The sequence below is a fragment of the Podarcis bocagei genome, assembly GCF_964188305.1.
Source record: "Podarcis bocagei genome assembly, chromosome: 7".
Lineage (NCBI taxonomy): Eukaryota > Metazoa > Chordata > Lepidosauria > Squamata > Lacertidae > Podarcis > Podarcis bocagei.
The window spans coordinates 77,317,601-77,334,284 of record NC_138132.1 but is presented as its reverse complement, the minus strand read 5'-3'; the positions used below and the strand labels follow the sequence as shown (position 1 = coordinate 77,334,284).

Below are 16,684 nucleotides of genomic sequence, written 5' to 3'. Positions count from 1 at the left end.
ACCCAATTACAACTAAATTCAGTGCCACCAAGCAACTAGATCAGCAGTGGGGAACGTCAGACTCAAAATGCAGCTCTCCAGACCTTTCTGACCATAGCACTCACTTCCCTAGGCCCTTTTTTGCACCTTTTTTTGTATCTTTTTTGCATCTTTTTGCCCTTTTTTGCACCTTCCTGGACTGCTTTTACCTGTTACTTAATGTGTAACTGATCGAGCTTCAGTAACTGTTGTTGTTTAGTCGTGTCCGACTCTTCGTGACTCCATGGACCAGAGCACGCCAGGCACTCCTGTCTTCCACTGCCTCCCGCAGTTTGGTCAAACTCAAGTTAGTAGCCTTGAGAACACTGTCCAACCATCTCGTCCTCTGTTGTCCCCTTCTCCTTGTTCTCCAGCATCAGGGTCTTTTCCAGGGAGTCTTCTCTTCTCATGAGGTGGCCAAAGTCTTGGAGTCTCAGCTTCAGGATCTGTCCTTCCAATGAGCACTCAGGGCTGATTTCCTGAAGAATGGATACGTTTGATCTTCTTGCAGTCCATGGGACTCTCAAGAGTCTCCTCCAGCACCATAATTCAAAAGCATCAATTCTTCGGCGATCAGCCTTCTTTATGGTCCAGCTCTCACTTCCATACATCACTACTGGGAAAACCATAGCTTTAACTATACGGACCTTTGTTGGCAAGGTGATGTCTCTGCTTTTTAAGACACTTCAGTAACTACAAACCCCAAAATCTGAATCCTGTGCCAAAGTTTTGTAGGATTTGGTAACAAAAACCCTGTGTTTTGTATGTCCCCCCCAAACTGAGTAACTGATACTCAAATTGGGGTCCTAGGTATCCCCCCAGAATTTGGGGGTTCATAGTTAATGAAGCTCTCCCACTGTACCTCTTTCTGGCCTGAGGGGAGGACAGAGAGTGGTGTGTAAATGTGTGTGGAAACAGACTATCTTGCAAAGGTAAAATTAGCATTCCTTGGTATTTTTGCCTCTGGCCAAAAAGTCTGCCCCCTCCCCCATCATCATTGCCTTGTGGCCCCCAGAAGCTCACACAGAATAGAATGTGGCCCTAGGGAGGAAAAGGTTCCCCACCATGGGACTGCAGCATAAAAACTATCCACACATCTCACTCCCCTTTTTGTTTGAAGAAGCTAAAACAAATCAATACTGATTAGATTTTAGTTCGGGTAATCTGTCGCTTATCTCTAAATGAGGGGTGGGGAACAACCAGCATGCAGTCCGGATGCATCTTGCCGATAACATCTTAACTCCTCCACGCCTTGCTCCTCCCGATGAAAAGAATTCATCTGCTAAAAGGCTACTTTCGATCCTAATTGTGACCCAGAGGTGGCAGTTTTTCAGGGGAGGGAGTCGCAGCTGGGGAGGGAAGAGTTAACCCTGCAAGTCCAGGGAAATTATTAGGATTCCACTGTAAGTATCTGTCCTGGTTGGGATCTCAATTATCCCAGGAACTCACTAAATTGCCTTAAATAGACTACTCTCCATCTGCTCCCCGCCACTCCAAACTACAATCTGGAGAGAAATTAAGAACACAAAAAAGCCCTGCTGACTCAGGCGAATGGCCCATCTTTTCCATAATTCTGTTTTCACACTGGAGAATCAAATGCCTGTAAGAAGCATGCAGGCAGGAACCTTAGCACAACAGTAGCCCTGGCCTTCCTTACAGGTTTGTTGTAAGGTTCAGCATAATATAATGATAATAGCTCTGGCACATGTTTGCATTCTGAGAGCTTGATCTGGGACAATGCTGACATCTAGAGGTCGAAGTGGAGAATGCATGCTCTGAAATACAGCCGAGACAATGCGCGAGTCAGTACCACTGATTTACACTGAGGCTTATTCCCGCGGAAGCAGGTATAATAGGATTGCAGCCTGGGATAACCCGTAGATATTATTAAAACAACGAAATAATAAATAATTAATCCAACGAATAATAAAACAGACAGTGAAATTAAGTAAATAATGACTGTATTTATACAAACAAATTAAGAAAACATATAACATAGTCCACATGGTAAAGATAGGACGGTGCTGGTGCTGCTGTCTTAGAGGGCGCTCTGTGCATGCTCAGAAACTCAGCTTGGGGGGGGGGAAGGGGCTGGGCCACTTCAAGAGGGGAGGCATCTGCCGGCACAGCCGACTCCATCCAGTCCGCTGATTACGGCGCTCCGAAGCAAGGCAGGGACGCGAAAGGAGGAGCCAGCCAGCAGCCCCCGGCCTGGGTGGGAGGGGACGCGGCGTCGAGGCCTCCGCCCGGGGCTTGAGGAGCGGCAGGGCGGGACGTAGCCGAGACCCGGAGCCGGAGCCTGCTCTGCCTTCTGCCTCTGGGAGCCTCAGCCGGAGTCCGCAGCCGGCTCCTCCCTCCGCGCTTTGTTTCCCTTTCCTTTGAACTCCCGAGGCGCTCCCGGGCTCTCCCCCGCGTTCTTCCCCTTTCACTTTCCCGGGTCCCCCTCGCTCGCTCTCGCTCTCTTTCCGCCTTCCCTGCAAAGACAGCCCTCCCCTCCTCACTTTCCTTAAGTTTCTCCCCCCGTTGCGCCCCTTCCTTCCTCGTCTCCCACTGCGCGTCCTTCCTTTCTCTTAACTCCTTCCTTCTCCTGCCCTGATTTGCCCTGCTGAGATCCCCCCCCCGCCCCACTGCGACCCCTTGCCTCTGCGGCCAGGCCAGCCTCTCCTTCCGCCATGCCCCACGGCGCTCTGCAGACGGAGCTGTACCCCTTCGAGAGGGTGACGGTGCTGGTCTCGTGCGCCCTCTCCTTCCTGGGGTCTAGCCTCTTGGTGGGCACCCACGCGCTGTGGCCCGAGCTGCGGACGCGGCCCCGGCAGCTCCTGCTCTACCTCTCCTTGGCCGACCTCCTCTCGGCCGCCTCCTACTTCTACGGGGCCCTGAAGGACTTCGGCTCGTCCACGTGGGAATGCGTGGCCCAGGGCGCCGTGTCCACCTTCTCCAACACCAGCTCCTTCTTCTGGACGATGGCCATCGCCTTGTACCTCTACATCAGCATCGTGCAGGGATCGCCGACGGGGACCAGCCTCCTCTGCTTCTTCCACGTGGTGAGGTTCGTGGTCTTCCCCGTCTCTCCATCTTCCCTGTCCTCGGGGACTCCCCTTACGGGCCACTGCAAAAAAAAAACCAAGCAAGGAAAACAAAGGTTTCCCTGGAAGTTTTGAACTGAGGAAACTTCCTGGGGAATTTCCCCAGGGAACTTTCTGGTGCGAATTAAGGAAGCTTGTTTTAGGGGACCTTCCCCCGGGGTGAAGCAAATAAATTGGGGAGCCAAATTGCATGATCTAATCTGGCATAGTTTATCTTCCGTGTATTTAGTAAACCACTCCTCTTGCCTAATAATTAAAATAAAAAAAAATTCCTTCCAGTAGCACCTTAAAGACCAACTAAGTTAGTTCTTGGTATGAGCTTTCGTGTGCATGCACACTTCTTCAGATACACACATGCACACGAAAGCTCATACCAAGAACTAACTTAGTTGGTCTTTAAGGTGCTACTGGAACGAATTTTTTTTATTTTGACTATGGCAGACCAACACGGCTACCTATCTACTGCCTAATAATTGTAATTGTGTCTGGCAAACCAATTCATTGATAGGAACAACATTTTTGCAGAAAAATACAGCACAGGAGACTTTCTCACCCCAACACATCGCTGCCCAGTCCTGGTGTCCAAAGGAGAAATATGCAAGCTTCTCTGGGCAGAAACTCGCCTCTTTATGTAGCTCCCGGGGTGTCTCTCCACAGTGTGGTGTAGTGGTTAGAGTGACAGACTTGAACTTTGGGGGAATCATAGAATTGTAGAGTTGGAAGGGGGCCCCTTGGATCATCTCATCTAACCCCCTTCAATGCTGGAAATTTTGTAAGGGGATCAAACCTACTGTTACGGCTAAAATCTGGGTGCGGGGTTACTCTGCCACCCAGCTCATCGGACTAAGTCCGTGGGTCCCTGCGGAAGAAAATGAGCTCAGCCGGACGCAGGAGCAAACTGCAGAAGATCCAAGTTTATTGCGCAACAGGTTCAAGGCGAGATTGAACAGAGAGAAAGGGGTGACATGAACTTTTGAAATTTCCCTCCATATCCCAGAATACAGTGCATGAAACGTCACGAATACATTATGGGAAGGTTGGGTTTCGCAAGTTACATCATGAATATACTTTACACGTCATGAATACATTATGAAAAGGTGGGATTACATTAATTAGCATTTTCGGATGAGGGAGGGGGGACATGCGGAGCGGGAAATATACATAGATACACATTTATTGAGTACCGGTGGTGGCAAGACAATGGGTCAGAGATATGCATCGTCTGCCACCTAATATTGCCTAGAGGAAAGGTTTGGCGAAACATCTGACAGGATTAAGAAGTTCCTGCGTACGTGACCTGCCGCTTCGGGGATTATGGAAGTAGGGATAGCATCATGGAGTCCACGGGGAACTGAGTTGAATGACACCAAGAGCGAAGAAATCGGAGTTACGGTTGATTTTATATCAATTTCTAAAGATTTCAATGATTTCAAACCCATTCTGTACTATAGGGCAAAAGCAGAAACAGAATGGATACATTGTAACAGGATTTTGACGTTGGGGTGAAATGAGGCGTGCAGGAGCTCCCTGAGCTAGCTTCTGCAGGACGAATGCATGGCTGTGATTGGCTAAAGCGGGGCCATAGGAATAAGCGGGGCCTCGGATGTTCCTAGAAGGAAGGGGGAAAGGAGCCCCCCCCTTCCGTTCCGTATCACTACAAACTTAGCATTGTCAGCACCATGCTCTAACCAACTGAGACCAGGGTTCAAATCCTTGTTCAGCCATGAAGCTCACTGGGCCAGTCCCTCGCTCTCAGGCTGCTTGGCTTCAGCTGGTAGACCTCAAGGTTCTTGCTAAAATAAGAAAAAAAGCAGTTTCCACAACCACAAGCCTGTAGTCTGCTCCCCTCTGGCACTCTCCATCGCCCTTCACATACTGAGATGGACCAATGGTTCATTCAGCTCAGTGTTGTTTACACTGACTGGCAGCAGCTCTCCAGGGTTCCAGGCAGAGATTCTCAGCCTTACCTGGAGATGCTGTGGATTGAACCTGGGACCTTACGCTGAGCTAGGATCCATCCCTTCCCCCTACTCTCTTATCTTACCTGCTGATGGAACTTAGACTGTCAGTTCCTTGAAACAGGGTGGGGTGAGAATGCGTGACCTAACAAGAGAGCTTGGGAGGGATCAGCGAAAGAAACAGCAGCTTTAATTCACTTGCTGGGGCTTCCCTGCCTCCCTCTGTGAGCCGATTTGCCAAGTCGAAGAAAAGCCTTTATTATGCCATGTGAGATGGGCAGTGGTCACATGCCAGCCTCCAAGCTGCGAGGAGTGACCACAGTGACCCTTTGACGCTTAGGCCTGCCAGCTGTTCAGCCTGAAGTCATCTAGTTCAGCAAGGGGGTATTTGTTTAATAGGTTACTTATCTTCTTTTTATTCGCCCCCCCCCCGTACGTTTTCAATTAATTTAATGCCAACTTTGTTAACCTGGTACCCTCCAGATGTTTTGGATTATGACGGCCCTGATGGGAGCTGCAGTCTTAAACATCTGGAGGGCAGCAGATTGGTGAAGGCTGGTTTCATCCATTTCAGCAGCCGCTCGCTCACCATAGGCGACGGGATTCCACAGAGGCACAAAAATACAGCAGACAGAGAGCGCTTCCCTGCTCTCTGAGCCCCCAGCGAGCTAGTAAAACATTTTGCGGGCTAGTAATTTTTGTGGGCTTATTTACAAGGCTGCTTTTGTATAGATCCAGCTTCCCCTTTATTGGGGCGGTGGAGCTGGGACTTCTCAAGGCAGCTTACAATGCAAAACCTTAAAATGAAATAATAAGCAATTAATCGAATAAACAGCGCCGCACTAAAACTGAGCATAAAACCACAGCACAGGATATTATCCTAGGAGAGATGCACAAACCATTTCTGTTAGATGAAGAATCACGGAAGCAAGGTGGACTTAGCCTGGTTCCTAGAGCTGCAGTCTCATGCCCATTTACCTGGAGAGAGGATGTAGCTGTAGTGGAGCACCTGCTTTGCATGCAGAAGGTTCCAGGTTCAATCCCCGGCATCTTCAAGTAAGGAGTCAAAAAGGGGACCTTTTTCAGCCCAAGGGTTGCGCTCCCTTATGTGTGATCTTCTGGGGGCCCATACAAGTGGTAGGCGGGGTCAGAGGCAAAAGTGGGCGGAGTCACGACTGCGGCTCCTCCTGTTGCACAATATAGTGGTACCTCGGGTTACATACGCTTCAGGTTACACACTCTACTAACCCAGAAATAGTGTTTCAGGTTAAGAACTTTGCTTCAGGATAAGAACAGAAATCGGGCTCCTGCGGCACGGCAGCAGCAGGAGGCCCCATTAGCTAAAGTGGTGCTTCAGGTTAAGAACGGACCTCTGGAACGAATTAAGTACTTAACCTGAGGTACCACTGTACAGGTTTCTTCGCATATCCCTCTCTCTACTCCTCCTAGCAAGCAAGATGGATTTTCATGATTCTTAGGCTGGATGGATCAAAGGTCTGGCTATGGAAGCATTGTGTGCTCAGTCGTTCTCCCGGACCTCAGGAGGAAAACCTGTTCTGTGCTTGTCCTGGCAAGGATTTGAACTCTGCCCATCCTAGTGCTGACATGCCGTTTGGCATGTTTGTCTCCTCTCTCTCTGTCTCCTTGAGAACTTGGCCATCATGAGCTTGGGTGTGGCTTGAGATTACCTTTGCATGTCTCCCAGGATAGCTTCTGTTCTCCTCGGTAGGTGAGGCCTGTCGATTGGAGTAAGAAGCTTCTCTTTCCTGTCCAAACCACACACTTTCACCTGACCTATATCTGGAGGTAGCTGTACACTGGCAGCAAGTTTTTGCAAAGTTCGATAGCATTCTGGGTGGCTCAGATTTTGTCTTTGGGACTGCAGTTCAAAATAGCAAGCTCCACACTCAAGTTTGCCCTCTGCACATGCTTTTTGCGCTCTACGGTCGAGATCCATCGGTAGGAACCTATAACAAGCTTAACAGGTGGTTACACTGGCTTTTGGCCCAGCCAGACTCCATACATACCAATCATTTGAAGCACGTTTCCCCACCCAAAGAACTCTGGGAATATGATAGCCCGTGTGGTGTGGTGGTTAGAGTGTCGGATTAGAGCCCGGGAGATGAGGGTTCGAATCCCTACTCCGCCATGAATTAAACTCTGGAATCTGTCATGAGAGCCATTACAATGAGAGCCGGCATGGTGTAGTGATTAGTGTCAGACAAGTACCTGGGAGACACGGGTTCGAATCCCCACGGACATGAAGCTCACTGGGTGACCTTGGGCCAGTCACTGCCTCTCAGCCTTGCCTACCTCGCCAGGTTGGGATTAAAGGAGGGGGTGGAGAACCATGTCCACCGCCTTGAGCGCCTTGGAGGAAAAGGTGGGCTATAAAGTCTGGTGTGTCTCTGGGAGGTGCATTGCTCCTGTTGCGGCCACTGGGTGCTGAGCAGAACAACAGTCCCAGAACAGTGACTCATGCAGAAACACGACAGGTAGACTCCTTGGAGATGAGGTTTCCTTAATATGGACCATTTGGGGAGGAGGCTAAAGGTGAAAACAGGGTTTTTGGCAGGACGAGCTATTTGGAGGGGGAAAAAGGGGGGGGGGATATGAGCCAATGCAATGTAGTGTTGCTGCCCCAACTCTTGTACCTGGGGGGTTGCCTTTGTCTGTTGGAAACTCTCAAAGTGCTTGGGTGCCAGTATTGGAGCGCCTTGCCCATCGATGATGTTTCTCAAGTGCGTAAGAGGCTTTTTTGTTTTGAAACTCTTTAGGATTGGCAGTGAGATTTGGAGTGAAAGACTAGACGGGCTGGTCACCTGCAAAGGGACATCAACAAGCAGTCAGCCTCTTAGCTTGTGACTAGGGCATATTTATAGATCACTGGATGGAGAAAGGGGAGGCCTTTCAGAAAGCCAGCTGATTCTTAGGCAGCCAGGCACAACTTATATTCATTATTTATTTGCATATTTATGACTCACACTTTCATAACATATGCCAAAGGTGGCTTATGTGACTGAAATGCTTTTATCTGTGTTTTAATTCGTGTAAGCGACTTTGAGTCCCAAGTCTGGGGGGCGGGAAGGCAGGATATAATAAATAAATTTGTTTGTTTCATGGAGTTTATACACTGCTTGCTTGTAAAAATACAAAAAAAATAGAATCATCACCAAGAAAAATTAAGAACAATAGTTTAAGACTTTTGAAAAGTTAACTCGCATCAACTTTCTAAACATCTAGGTAGGCTTTTCTAAACAAAAATGTGTTTAGCAGGTGCTGAAAACAGTACATTGATGGTGCCCGCCTGATACCAATAATATAATAAAATCAGTCAGTATCTGTAAAATGTAAATTTAAAAACATGGATAAGACTGCAATTGGTCAAAGAGAAAAACTCATACTGTAAACACCTGTCTGAAAAGTAGAGTTTTACAAAGATATCCCAAGAGAAGGCAGGGGTGGTTGCTGCCAAACCTCAAGCAGCAGGGAGTTCCACAGGGCAGGGCCTGCCACATGAAAGACTCAGTCCCTGGAGAAGTTCAACCTAATCTCACAGGTGTGTGAGGAACCACCAGAAATGCCCCTTCAGAGGATATACCAGTGATCAAGGTGGAGTATAAGGGATCAGGGGGTCCTTAAGTTACTTTGGAGGCAAGGCATTTAAGGCTTTCTGAATTGACGCAACAGCCTTAATCTTGATAGCAAATCAGGAGTGTTTGAGCATCTTGGGAACATTGAGTGGAAAGTGATAGTATTATCCACCTAGGTTGTTTGTCTGGGAATTGGCCACCTCACAGTCACTTGATTTGGCTGCTGGGACGCGGGTGGCGCTGTGGGTTAAACCACAGAGCCTAGGACTTGCTGATCAGAAGGTTGGCAGTTCGAATCCCTGCGACGGGGTGAGCTCCCGTTGCTTGGTCCCTGCTCCTGCCAACCTAGCAGTTCGAAAGCACATCAAAGTGCAAGTAGATAAATAGGTACTGCTTCGGCGGGAAGGTAAACGGCGTTTCCATGTGCTGCTCTGGTTCGCCAGAAGCGGCTTAGTCATGCTGGCAACATGACCCGGAAGCTCCCTCGGCCAATAAAGCAAGATGAGCGCCACAACCCCAGAGTCAGCCACTACTGGACCTAATGGTCACAGGTCCCTTTACCTTTACCTAGCATGCATTACAGATGTAAACCAGTTTTGCAATCTGTTTAACAGTTTTGATGCCAGACCAAGGCGTGGTGGGAATTGCAGGTTGATGAGGGATTACGAACATAGGAAGCTGAAATCCCAGAGAGCTGTTGCCAGTCAGTATCAACAATAGTGAGCTAACTTAGTGGCTGGGGCAACCCAGTCAGATGGGCAGAATTATTACAGCTATGGTTATTCTAGTATATGGCAGATTCTATGTCTTAAGAAAAAGGCTGCAGCTTAGTGTTAGAGCATCTGCTTTGCATGCAGAAGGTCCCAGGTTCCACTGCCAGCATCTCCAATGAAACCCTGGAGTGTTGCTGCCGGTCAGTGCAGACAATGCTGAGCCAGATAGACCAGTGGTACAACTTAGTATAAGGCAGCTTCCTCCGACTTAAGGGAAGGGCTTTAGCTCAGTGGTAGAGCAGCTGCCTTGCATGCAGAAGGTTCTGGGTTTGGTTCCAGGCAGGGCTGGGAGATACCCCTGTGTTGCTGCTAGTCAGTGTAGACACTACTGAGCTAGATGGAACCTAAACGTGCAGCGTTAGCCAACAGATTTAGAATAGACCACACACACACACTTCTTTCCCATGCTTTGGGATCAAATGCCTTCTCATCAGTTGGTCAGTCACATCTTGGGTCAACTGGCTGAAGTCCGTCTTGCTGAAGTCAATGTTTGCGTCTCGCTAAGGTTGCAGCATAACGCCTTTGCACAATTGAGCAAACAGGCTTGTCCTCTCATAAACTCTGTTCTAGTTCTGGGATGGGAGGGCAGAATATCCGGATGATAAGGAAAGGGGAGGCAGGAAATTAAGAGGCGATTTCCTTAACCCTTGAGAGTGATTTCTGGAGGTGCAGGCGCCAAGGATTGTGTCTGCTTAGAGCACCACCTGGAATGGGTATCTCCACCGCCCAGACTGGCTCCTTGAGATCTTCTGCAGGCAGCTCAGGTTGTGGCTTGTCATCTCTAAAGATTTGGAGGGTGAAGACCGTGGCACCTGGTGCTTCTTGAGAGTGGTAGGGCAGAGGACAAGGGTGCCTGTTGGACAGGGGAGTCTTCCCACTTCCTAATTTGGGCTCTGTGGATTGCTGTGCAAACGGACACGTGGCTATCCTTCAAAATCGAGTCACTATCCATGAATTTTTCGACACAGTTCTTGAACTGGAACCAAAACATGCCTAACTATTCTCCCTCTCTGCCTGCAGCTGGGGAGTGCCGCTCGTCATCACCGTGTTGGCCGTGATTCTGAAGAAGATCGGTTACGACGCCTCCGATGTCTCTGTGGGCTGGTGCTGGATCGACATTGAGGCGGAGGATCGGATCCTGTGGATGCTCCTCGCAGGGAAGCTGTGGGAGATCCTGGCCTACGTGACTCTTCCGGTCTTCTACATCCTCATAAAGAAGCACATCAGCCGAGCGGTAGGTATTTCTTTTTTTTCCAGGTAGGGGAAGACTAATTGTCTAGGGTGAGCATGAATTTTCTCTTGGATTCAGGGATGCAAGTGGCCATTTGGGGCCTAAGGGCTGTGCTTTCTTGTCATCATCATTGCCACATCCACCAGGGATGTTGACACAAAATTGGAGACCTCAGGGGCTTCGTGTGGGGAGTCAGGGATGGGTCAGGGCTTGGAACTGATTTCAGGAGGAGCTTTGCGCCTGAGACTGGACTAGAACTCCCAGAGCAACATCCCAGACCAACAGGGCCTATAGGTCCAGAACCTGGACCCCTCACATTCTCCTGAAAAGCCAGGTGTGCCTCCCAACATTCATTTCATTTCGTTTATTGGGCTTATAGGGGAGCAGAACTGAAGCACATGACTTCACCTGTAGATGCAGTCTTTTCCGCTGCGTGGTGTCATCGCAGTCCCCAAACCTATGAAAATAGTTTTGCAGTTAGAATGCCCATGTTGTTATGCTCAGTTTGCAATGAGTGTCTGTTCCCCGTTGGTGGGTGTGTTTTGTTTCTTTCTTTCTGGCTTTTCCTGGTGGTGGAGAGTAATTTTCTGGCAACAGAAATAACTCCAGATTCTTATGCCATTCCATCTTCCTCTGCAGGGGGCCGGACAGCTGCCCTAGTCGTCTGGCTAAAAACAAGTCACGATTTGTGTGTTGGAACAGGTGTTGGCAGCAGGACGGTCCTGTAACCGGATCTGACCCAGGCTGCTGCATTCCACGCCAGACGTTCCAAGCCAGCGTCTTTCCCTTTGCTTATCCGTATTTGAGCACGAATGACGCCACCTTAGATATTCCGGAGCCACCTCCAAAGCTGCTGGGGGTGTGTGTTCCCCACTAAGTCCTGCTCAGATCTGACCCATTGACATTAAGGGACCTAAGAGAGCCGGGGGTGGGTGTAGTGGTTAGAGCGTTTGGCTAGGACCTGGGAGAGCAGGGTTTGAATCCCCATTCGGCCACAAAGTTCACTGGGTGACCCTGGGCCAGTCACTGCCTCTCAGCCTAACCTACCTTGCTGGGTTGTTGTGAGAATGAAATGGGGAGGAGAGAACCATGTATGCTGCTTGAACTCATTGGAGGAAAGGAGGGAGACAACACAAGGAAGGAAGGAAGGAAGGAAGGAAGGAAGGAAGGAAGGAAGGAAGGAGGGAGGGAGGGAGGGAGGGAGGGAGACGTTTGGTGGGTTAGTAAGCAGGTCTCTAGCTGGTGCTATACATAGGTGCAAGAGTGCCCCTAGTTCAGAGTTTTACCTCTGCAACTAACTCCAGTCAATCAATCAATCAATCAATCAATCAATCAATCACTCAATCAGTTATAGCAACCCTTAAGCAGGCCACAGTTTCTCAGCCCACAGTGCCCATCTGCATTGAAGCCTGATACTGACTAACCTCACAAGGCTGTTGTAACAATTACTGAGATAATGTTCAAAGCAGTTCATGTGTCCCATGGGGCAGGGAATATTTCCAGACTGAGGGCCACATTCCATTCTGGGCAATCTTCCAGGGGCCGTGTGCCAGGTATGGGCAGGACTAGTGTCTAGGGTTGCCATATTTTGGCAAAATCACACAAAAAGAAGTTGTTGAGCTATTTTTAAGGGAAATCGCCAAATACGACATTGCCGACATAGGTTGCCATACATCCAGATTTTCCTGGACGTTTTGCCTATTTCTGTGCAGACACTGCTTCTGACTGCAGCATTCCGGCTACGTCTGGGAAATTCCGGACATATGGGAACCCTACTAGTGTCAAAGATGGCTGGAGCAATGAAAGCGTATGTTACCTTTTGCTACTTTCTATGCACTCTTCTACGCGTCTGTTGGGACGCGGGTGGTGCTGTGGGTTAAACCACAGAGCCTAGGACTTGCCGATAAGAAGGTCGGGTGTTCGAATCCCTGCGATGGGGTGAGCTCCCGTTGCTCGGTCCCTGCTCCTGCCAACCTAGCAGTTCGAAAGCACGTCAAAGTGCAAGTAGATAAATAGGTACCGCTCCAGCGGGAAGGTAAACAGCGTTTCCGTGCGCTGCCCTGGTTCGCCTGTAGCGGCTTAGTCATGCTGGGCACATGACCCGGAAGCTGTACGCCGGCTCCCTTGGCCGATAAAGTGAGATGAGCGCCGCAACCCCAGAGTCGGCCACAACTGGACTTAACAGTCAGGGGTCCCTTTACCTTTACTTATGCGCTCTTCTTGCACGCCTCTCTCTCTATCCAAGCGAACAAGAGGCACGATCAGAGTTCAACAGCACATCCCTGAATCGGGGTTGGTGAGGTGTGTGGTGAGGGCCTGGCAGGGAGACTTGGGGGGCCGCAGTAAGCCTCTGGACTTTGAGGTTCCCCACCCTTGAGACAGATGCTAAGTTGATCCTGCCCCCACCCACGCTTTCCCCTCGCTCCTCATGGTGGTCTTCCCTTTCCCAAAGCATGCTGCGCTGTCCGAGTATCGTCCTATCCTGTCGAGGACTCCGGCTTTACAACTGAGGACTTCTGTAGCAGATAAGAAGCTGATCCTGATCCCAGTGATATTCATTTTTCTCCGAATCTGGAGCACCATCCGATTTGTCTTGACGCTGTGCAGCTCCCCTGCTGTTCAGAACCCGCTGCTGGTGGTACTTCACGTGAGTAACTTAGCTATAAGGCAGGTGGGAAGTCCTGGAATCTGGTCACTTCATCCTAGAGGTTCCCAAAAGGTCTATCAGGCAGACTTTCACTTACTTATTTTTATTGTGACATGAATATTTATTTTTATTGTGACATTAAAACTTTTCTTCCAAGGACCTCAAGGCAATGTTTGCGGTTCTTCCCCTGCAGTGCCTAATTTTATCCTCACAGCAACCCTGTGAGGTGGGTCAGGCTGAGAGGTTATTTAGTAGCCAAAGGGCTCCTGTTCAGTTTCAGGGCTGAGTGAGAATCATCATCATCATATTTATACCTCACCCATTTGGCTGGGTTTCCCTAGCCACCCTGGGCAGCTCCCCACAGAATATTAAAAATATTAAAATATTAAAAATTTTAAAAATGTGATAAAACATCAAACATTAAAACCTTCCCTAAACAGGGCTGCCTTCAGGTGTCTTCTAAAATTCAGATAGTTGTTTATTTCCTTGACATCTGATGGGAGGGCGTTCTACAGGGTAGGTGCCACCACCGAGAAGGTCCTTTGCCTGGTTCCCTGCAGCTTCACTTCTCGCAGTGAGGGAACTGCTAGAAGGCCCTCGGCGCTTCACGATCTACCTGTTGGCCATGCCTGGTGTAAACCATTTTGAGGTTGTATTTTTACAGTCAAGCTTTAACAAGGTTTTAATAACAAAAACTCCTTTTACACTAAATATATCAACAAGCATGACCCAACCACCAACCCATCTCCCAAGGTTACTGAGAGAGCTAGGTGCTGCTCATTATATACTATACCCAATTGCTGACACAGCTTAATTAACACAACTTAGCAGCACCTGCTATGCTGTTTCATAGCTGTAAAACGGGGTCTTGATATTTGCTCTGGCCCTTAAAGACATACACATCTTGTGGAACAATAATGAACCTTCACATTTAAAGAGACCATTCAACATTTTGAGGTTGTATTTTTACAGGCAAGCGGTGTATACAATTTATGAAATGAAGGCTGAGCTTTTTCATGAACCGCCCGCTTCTCTCCTTCCCCAGGGCATCGGTAACACATTCCAAGGTGGCGCCAACTGCATTATGTTCGTCCTTTGCACGCGGGTCGTCCGGAACAAGTTGCTCTCCTCCCTGTGCTGCTGGAGATCCAGTAGCCCAGAGCATTCCCTGGCGAGCCCAGAGAGCCGCTCCCAGGGCCCTGATTCGGCCACCAAGGACTGGGGGGATGCGCGAGAAGGCGACCAAGCGAGAGCGGAATTCTCCTGAGCCTCAAAGGAACGCCCCTGTTTCAATGGAAGACGGGGCCTTGCCCGGTCAGGATTTTATCTGTGAGTGTTTTCAGCTTTTGAGGGCTTCTGGCAAAGCTTTGGGGTTACCCCCAACTCAAAGCAGACCCATGAAATGAATGTACCTCAATTAGCCGTGCTCATTTGTGGCAATGAGTATACACTTGAGTCAAACCTGCAACCCTCGGCCAGGTATTTCACAGCCAAAATAAGGAATCAAGGCTGCCTCCACGCTGGGAATTTACTGTGGACTAGCTGCTCTTCGTTCACTCATATTTTGTGCGGCGTCTGCACAGTGTCGTGAACAAAACGTATCCTGTTTCCCTTGTCCCCCCCCCAACCTGCAACAGAAGCCTGACTTTTAAAAAATGCAGCGGAATTTCCCCTGATGCAGAATGCAGATGGCGCTGCTATTCTGGCCAATTACATTGCTGGAGCCGTTTTCGAGGTTGTGCCCTCTAGCCACTTCCTTCTCTATGGTCTGCCGCTCCTCCTTAGGAATTGATCCCTAGCATCTCCAGGGTGGCTGAGAATGTCCCCTGCCTGAAGGCTCTGTAGAAGGTGTCTTCCTTCCTATGCCCCTCAGGGGAGGTGGAAATGGAAGGGATGTTTCTGAGCCATAGCTGCCAACCGTCCCTTATTTGGTGGGAAACTCCCTTATCCCAGCGCTGTGTCCCGCTACTGTCCCGTATTGTTGATGTCCCTTAAATTTCCAGGGTTTCAAAGGAAGCAACTCCTCTCCCTCCCTTCCTACCAGCCAGGGAGGAGGGAGGCTCCAGCTGTGTTGCTTGGCTGCGTTGCCCACCCAATAAGGAGTCTAAGAACAACTGGGGGGTGGAGCTTGCATGCCCTGAGCTGATCAAATCGGCCGCGTTGCCTGGGGACTCGCCTTTGCTCAGCACTTCCCAGCGGAGAGGTGACGGTGGTTTTCCTTGCTGCATCCCCTTTGCCGGGTTGCTGCGCTGTGGGAACCACGCTTGAGGCTTTGTTTGGCTGCTGGCTGGGCTTTCTGCCTTTGGCTTGGAGGGGCTCAGAAGTTGAACATACCTGTGCCCTGAAAATCCCTTATTTTGGCTGCTGATCCCTTATTTTCGAGGCTGCTGGTCCCTTATTTTCAAATCTGTAAGTTGACAGCTATGTTCTGAGCACAACTAGCTCTCCTCTCACTGACTCTTTCGTTTGTTTTGCTTTCTGGGCAGGTAACAGAAATGCCTCCAAGTGCCTACAGAGGGAGCTACTTGCCTGAGAAAAAAGTAGCCAAAGTTTTCACGGGTCTGCGGTGAGCGTGCTCTTATGATGAACGTGCCCCTTTCTGGAATCCAGTTCCTCAGCTGACTTTTCACTTCTCTCCCTCTCTTTTTTTATCGTGAGGGTGTTGCAAAGATACTTCCCAGCTTCCACTTTTAATTCTCCTTCTCTAAGGCTTGTTTTAGTGCTGTAGTTTTCTTTTAAGAGACTTGGGGAATTCTCAAAGCTTTAGCAAGGGCTTCTTTTCAGGATCAGGCAGGGAGGAAGGCGAGGGAGAAAGCCCTGTAAGGGATTTGACTGTTGCGAATTCACCCCAAAGAGCGGAAGTGCTCCAGATTTTAGGTTTTGCATGATTGGTTGACTTACAGCGGCTGGTGCGTTCCAAGCATCCTCCAGGTGTTTTCGACTGACTACAACTCTCATCAGCCCAAACCAGTATGCCAGAACGTTGGGTCTCCACGCAGAGAGGTGGGTTTTTCTTTCAGAGTGTGCTCACTTCAGAAATTTCCTACAGGACGAAAGAAGAGAGGAAGAGTCTGCGATTCGCTGTGGAGCTTTCCTGTGCAAATAGATATAACCCGTGAGACTCCCTGGACTTGTATCTTTCCAGAGGACTGTGGAGTGAACACTGTTTAAAAAGACTGCGTTTCCTGTTGGAATTGTCATAATTATGCACTGGAGTTTTGTGTGTGGTTTTTTTAATTATTATTTTTTAATAAAACAAGCAGACAGAGACTAACTTTGAGATGCTACCTTAAGTTTTCTGGTTTTTCTTTCTTTTTTAAAGAAATGAATAAATAAAGTAGCTACCGTTTTGGTGAGCAACCTTTGTAAGAACTACAA

General features: G+C 49.1%; 3 protein-coding genes across 3 annotated transcripts in view; 2 read left to right on the top strand and 1 right to left on the bottom strand.

Annotated features, from left to right (window-relative positions):
- H6PD (hexose-6-phosphate dehydrogenase/glucose 1-dehydrogenase) overlaps window positions 1-16,684 on the bottom strand; it is a 158,244-nt gene that overhangs the window by 81,547 nt on the left and 60,013 nt on the right. The gene's annotated exons all lie outside the window — the stretch shown is intronic.
- Window positions 1-16,684, top strand: part of LOC308591038 (solute carrier family 2, facilitated glucose transporter member 5-like) — an 86,777-nt gene that overhangs the window by 43,002 nt on the left and 27,091 nt on the right.
- GPR157 (G protein-coupled receptor 157) lies at window positions 2,084-16,666 on the top strand. Its single transcript, XM_081202096.1, has 5 exons — window positions 2,084-3,067; window positions 10,449-10,662; window positions 13,112-13,306; window positions 14,352-14,635; window positions 15,793-16,666. The coding sequence occupies exons 1-4, from the start codon at window positions 2,691-2,693 to the stop codon at window positions 14,571-14,573; spliced, it is 1,008 nt and encodes a 335-aa protein (XP_081058222.1). The 5' UTR covers window positions 2,084-2,690; the 3' UTR covers window positions 14,574-14,635; window positions 15,793-16,666.

What these genes read in the sequence shown, in the direction of transcription:
- GPR157 (XM_081202096.1), top strand. Translation starts at nt 2,691, where the DNA reads ATGCCCCACGGCGCTCTGCAGACGGAGCTGTACCCCTTCGAGAGGGTG. An exon ending in AGAAGCACATCAGCCGAGCG is followed by an intron (nt 10,663 to 13,111) that starts GTAGGTATTTCT and finishes CCTTTCCCAAAG; the next exon opens with CATGCTGCGCTGTCCGAGTA. An exon ending in CGCTGCTGGTGGTACTTCAC is followed by an intron (nt 13,307 to 14,351) that starts GTGAGTAACTTA and finishes CTCCTTCCCCAG; the next exon opens with GGCATCGGTAACACATTCCA.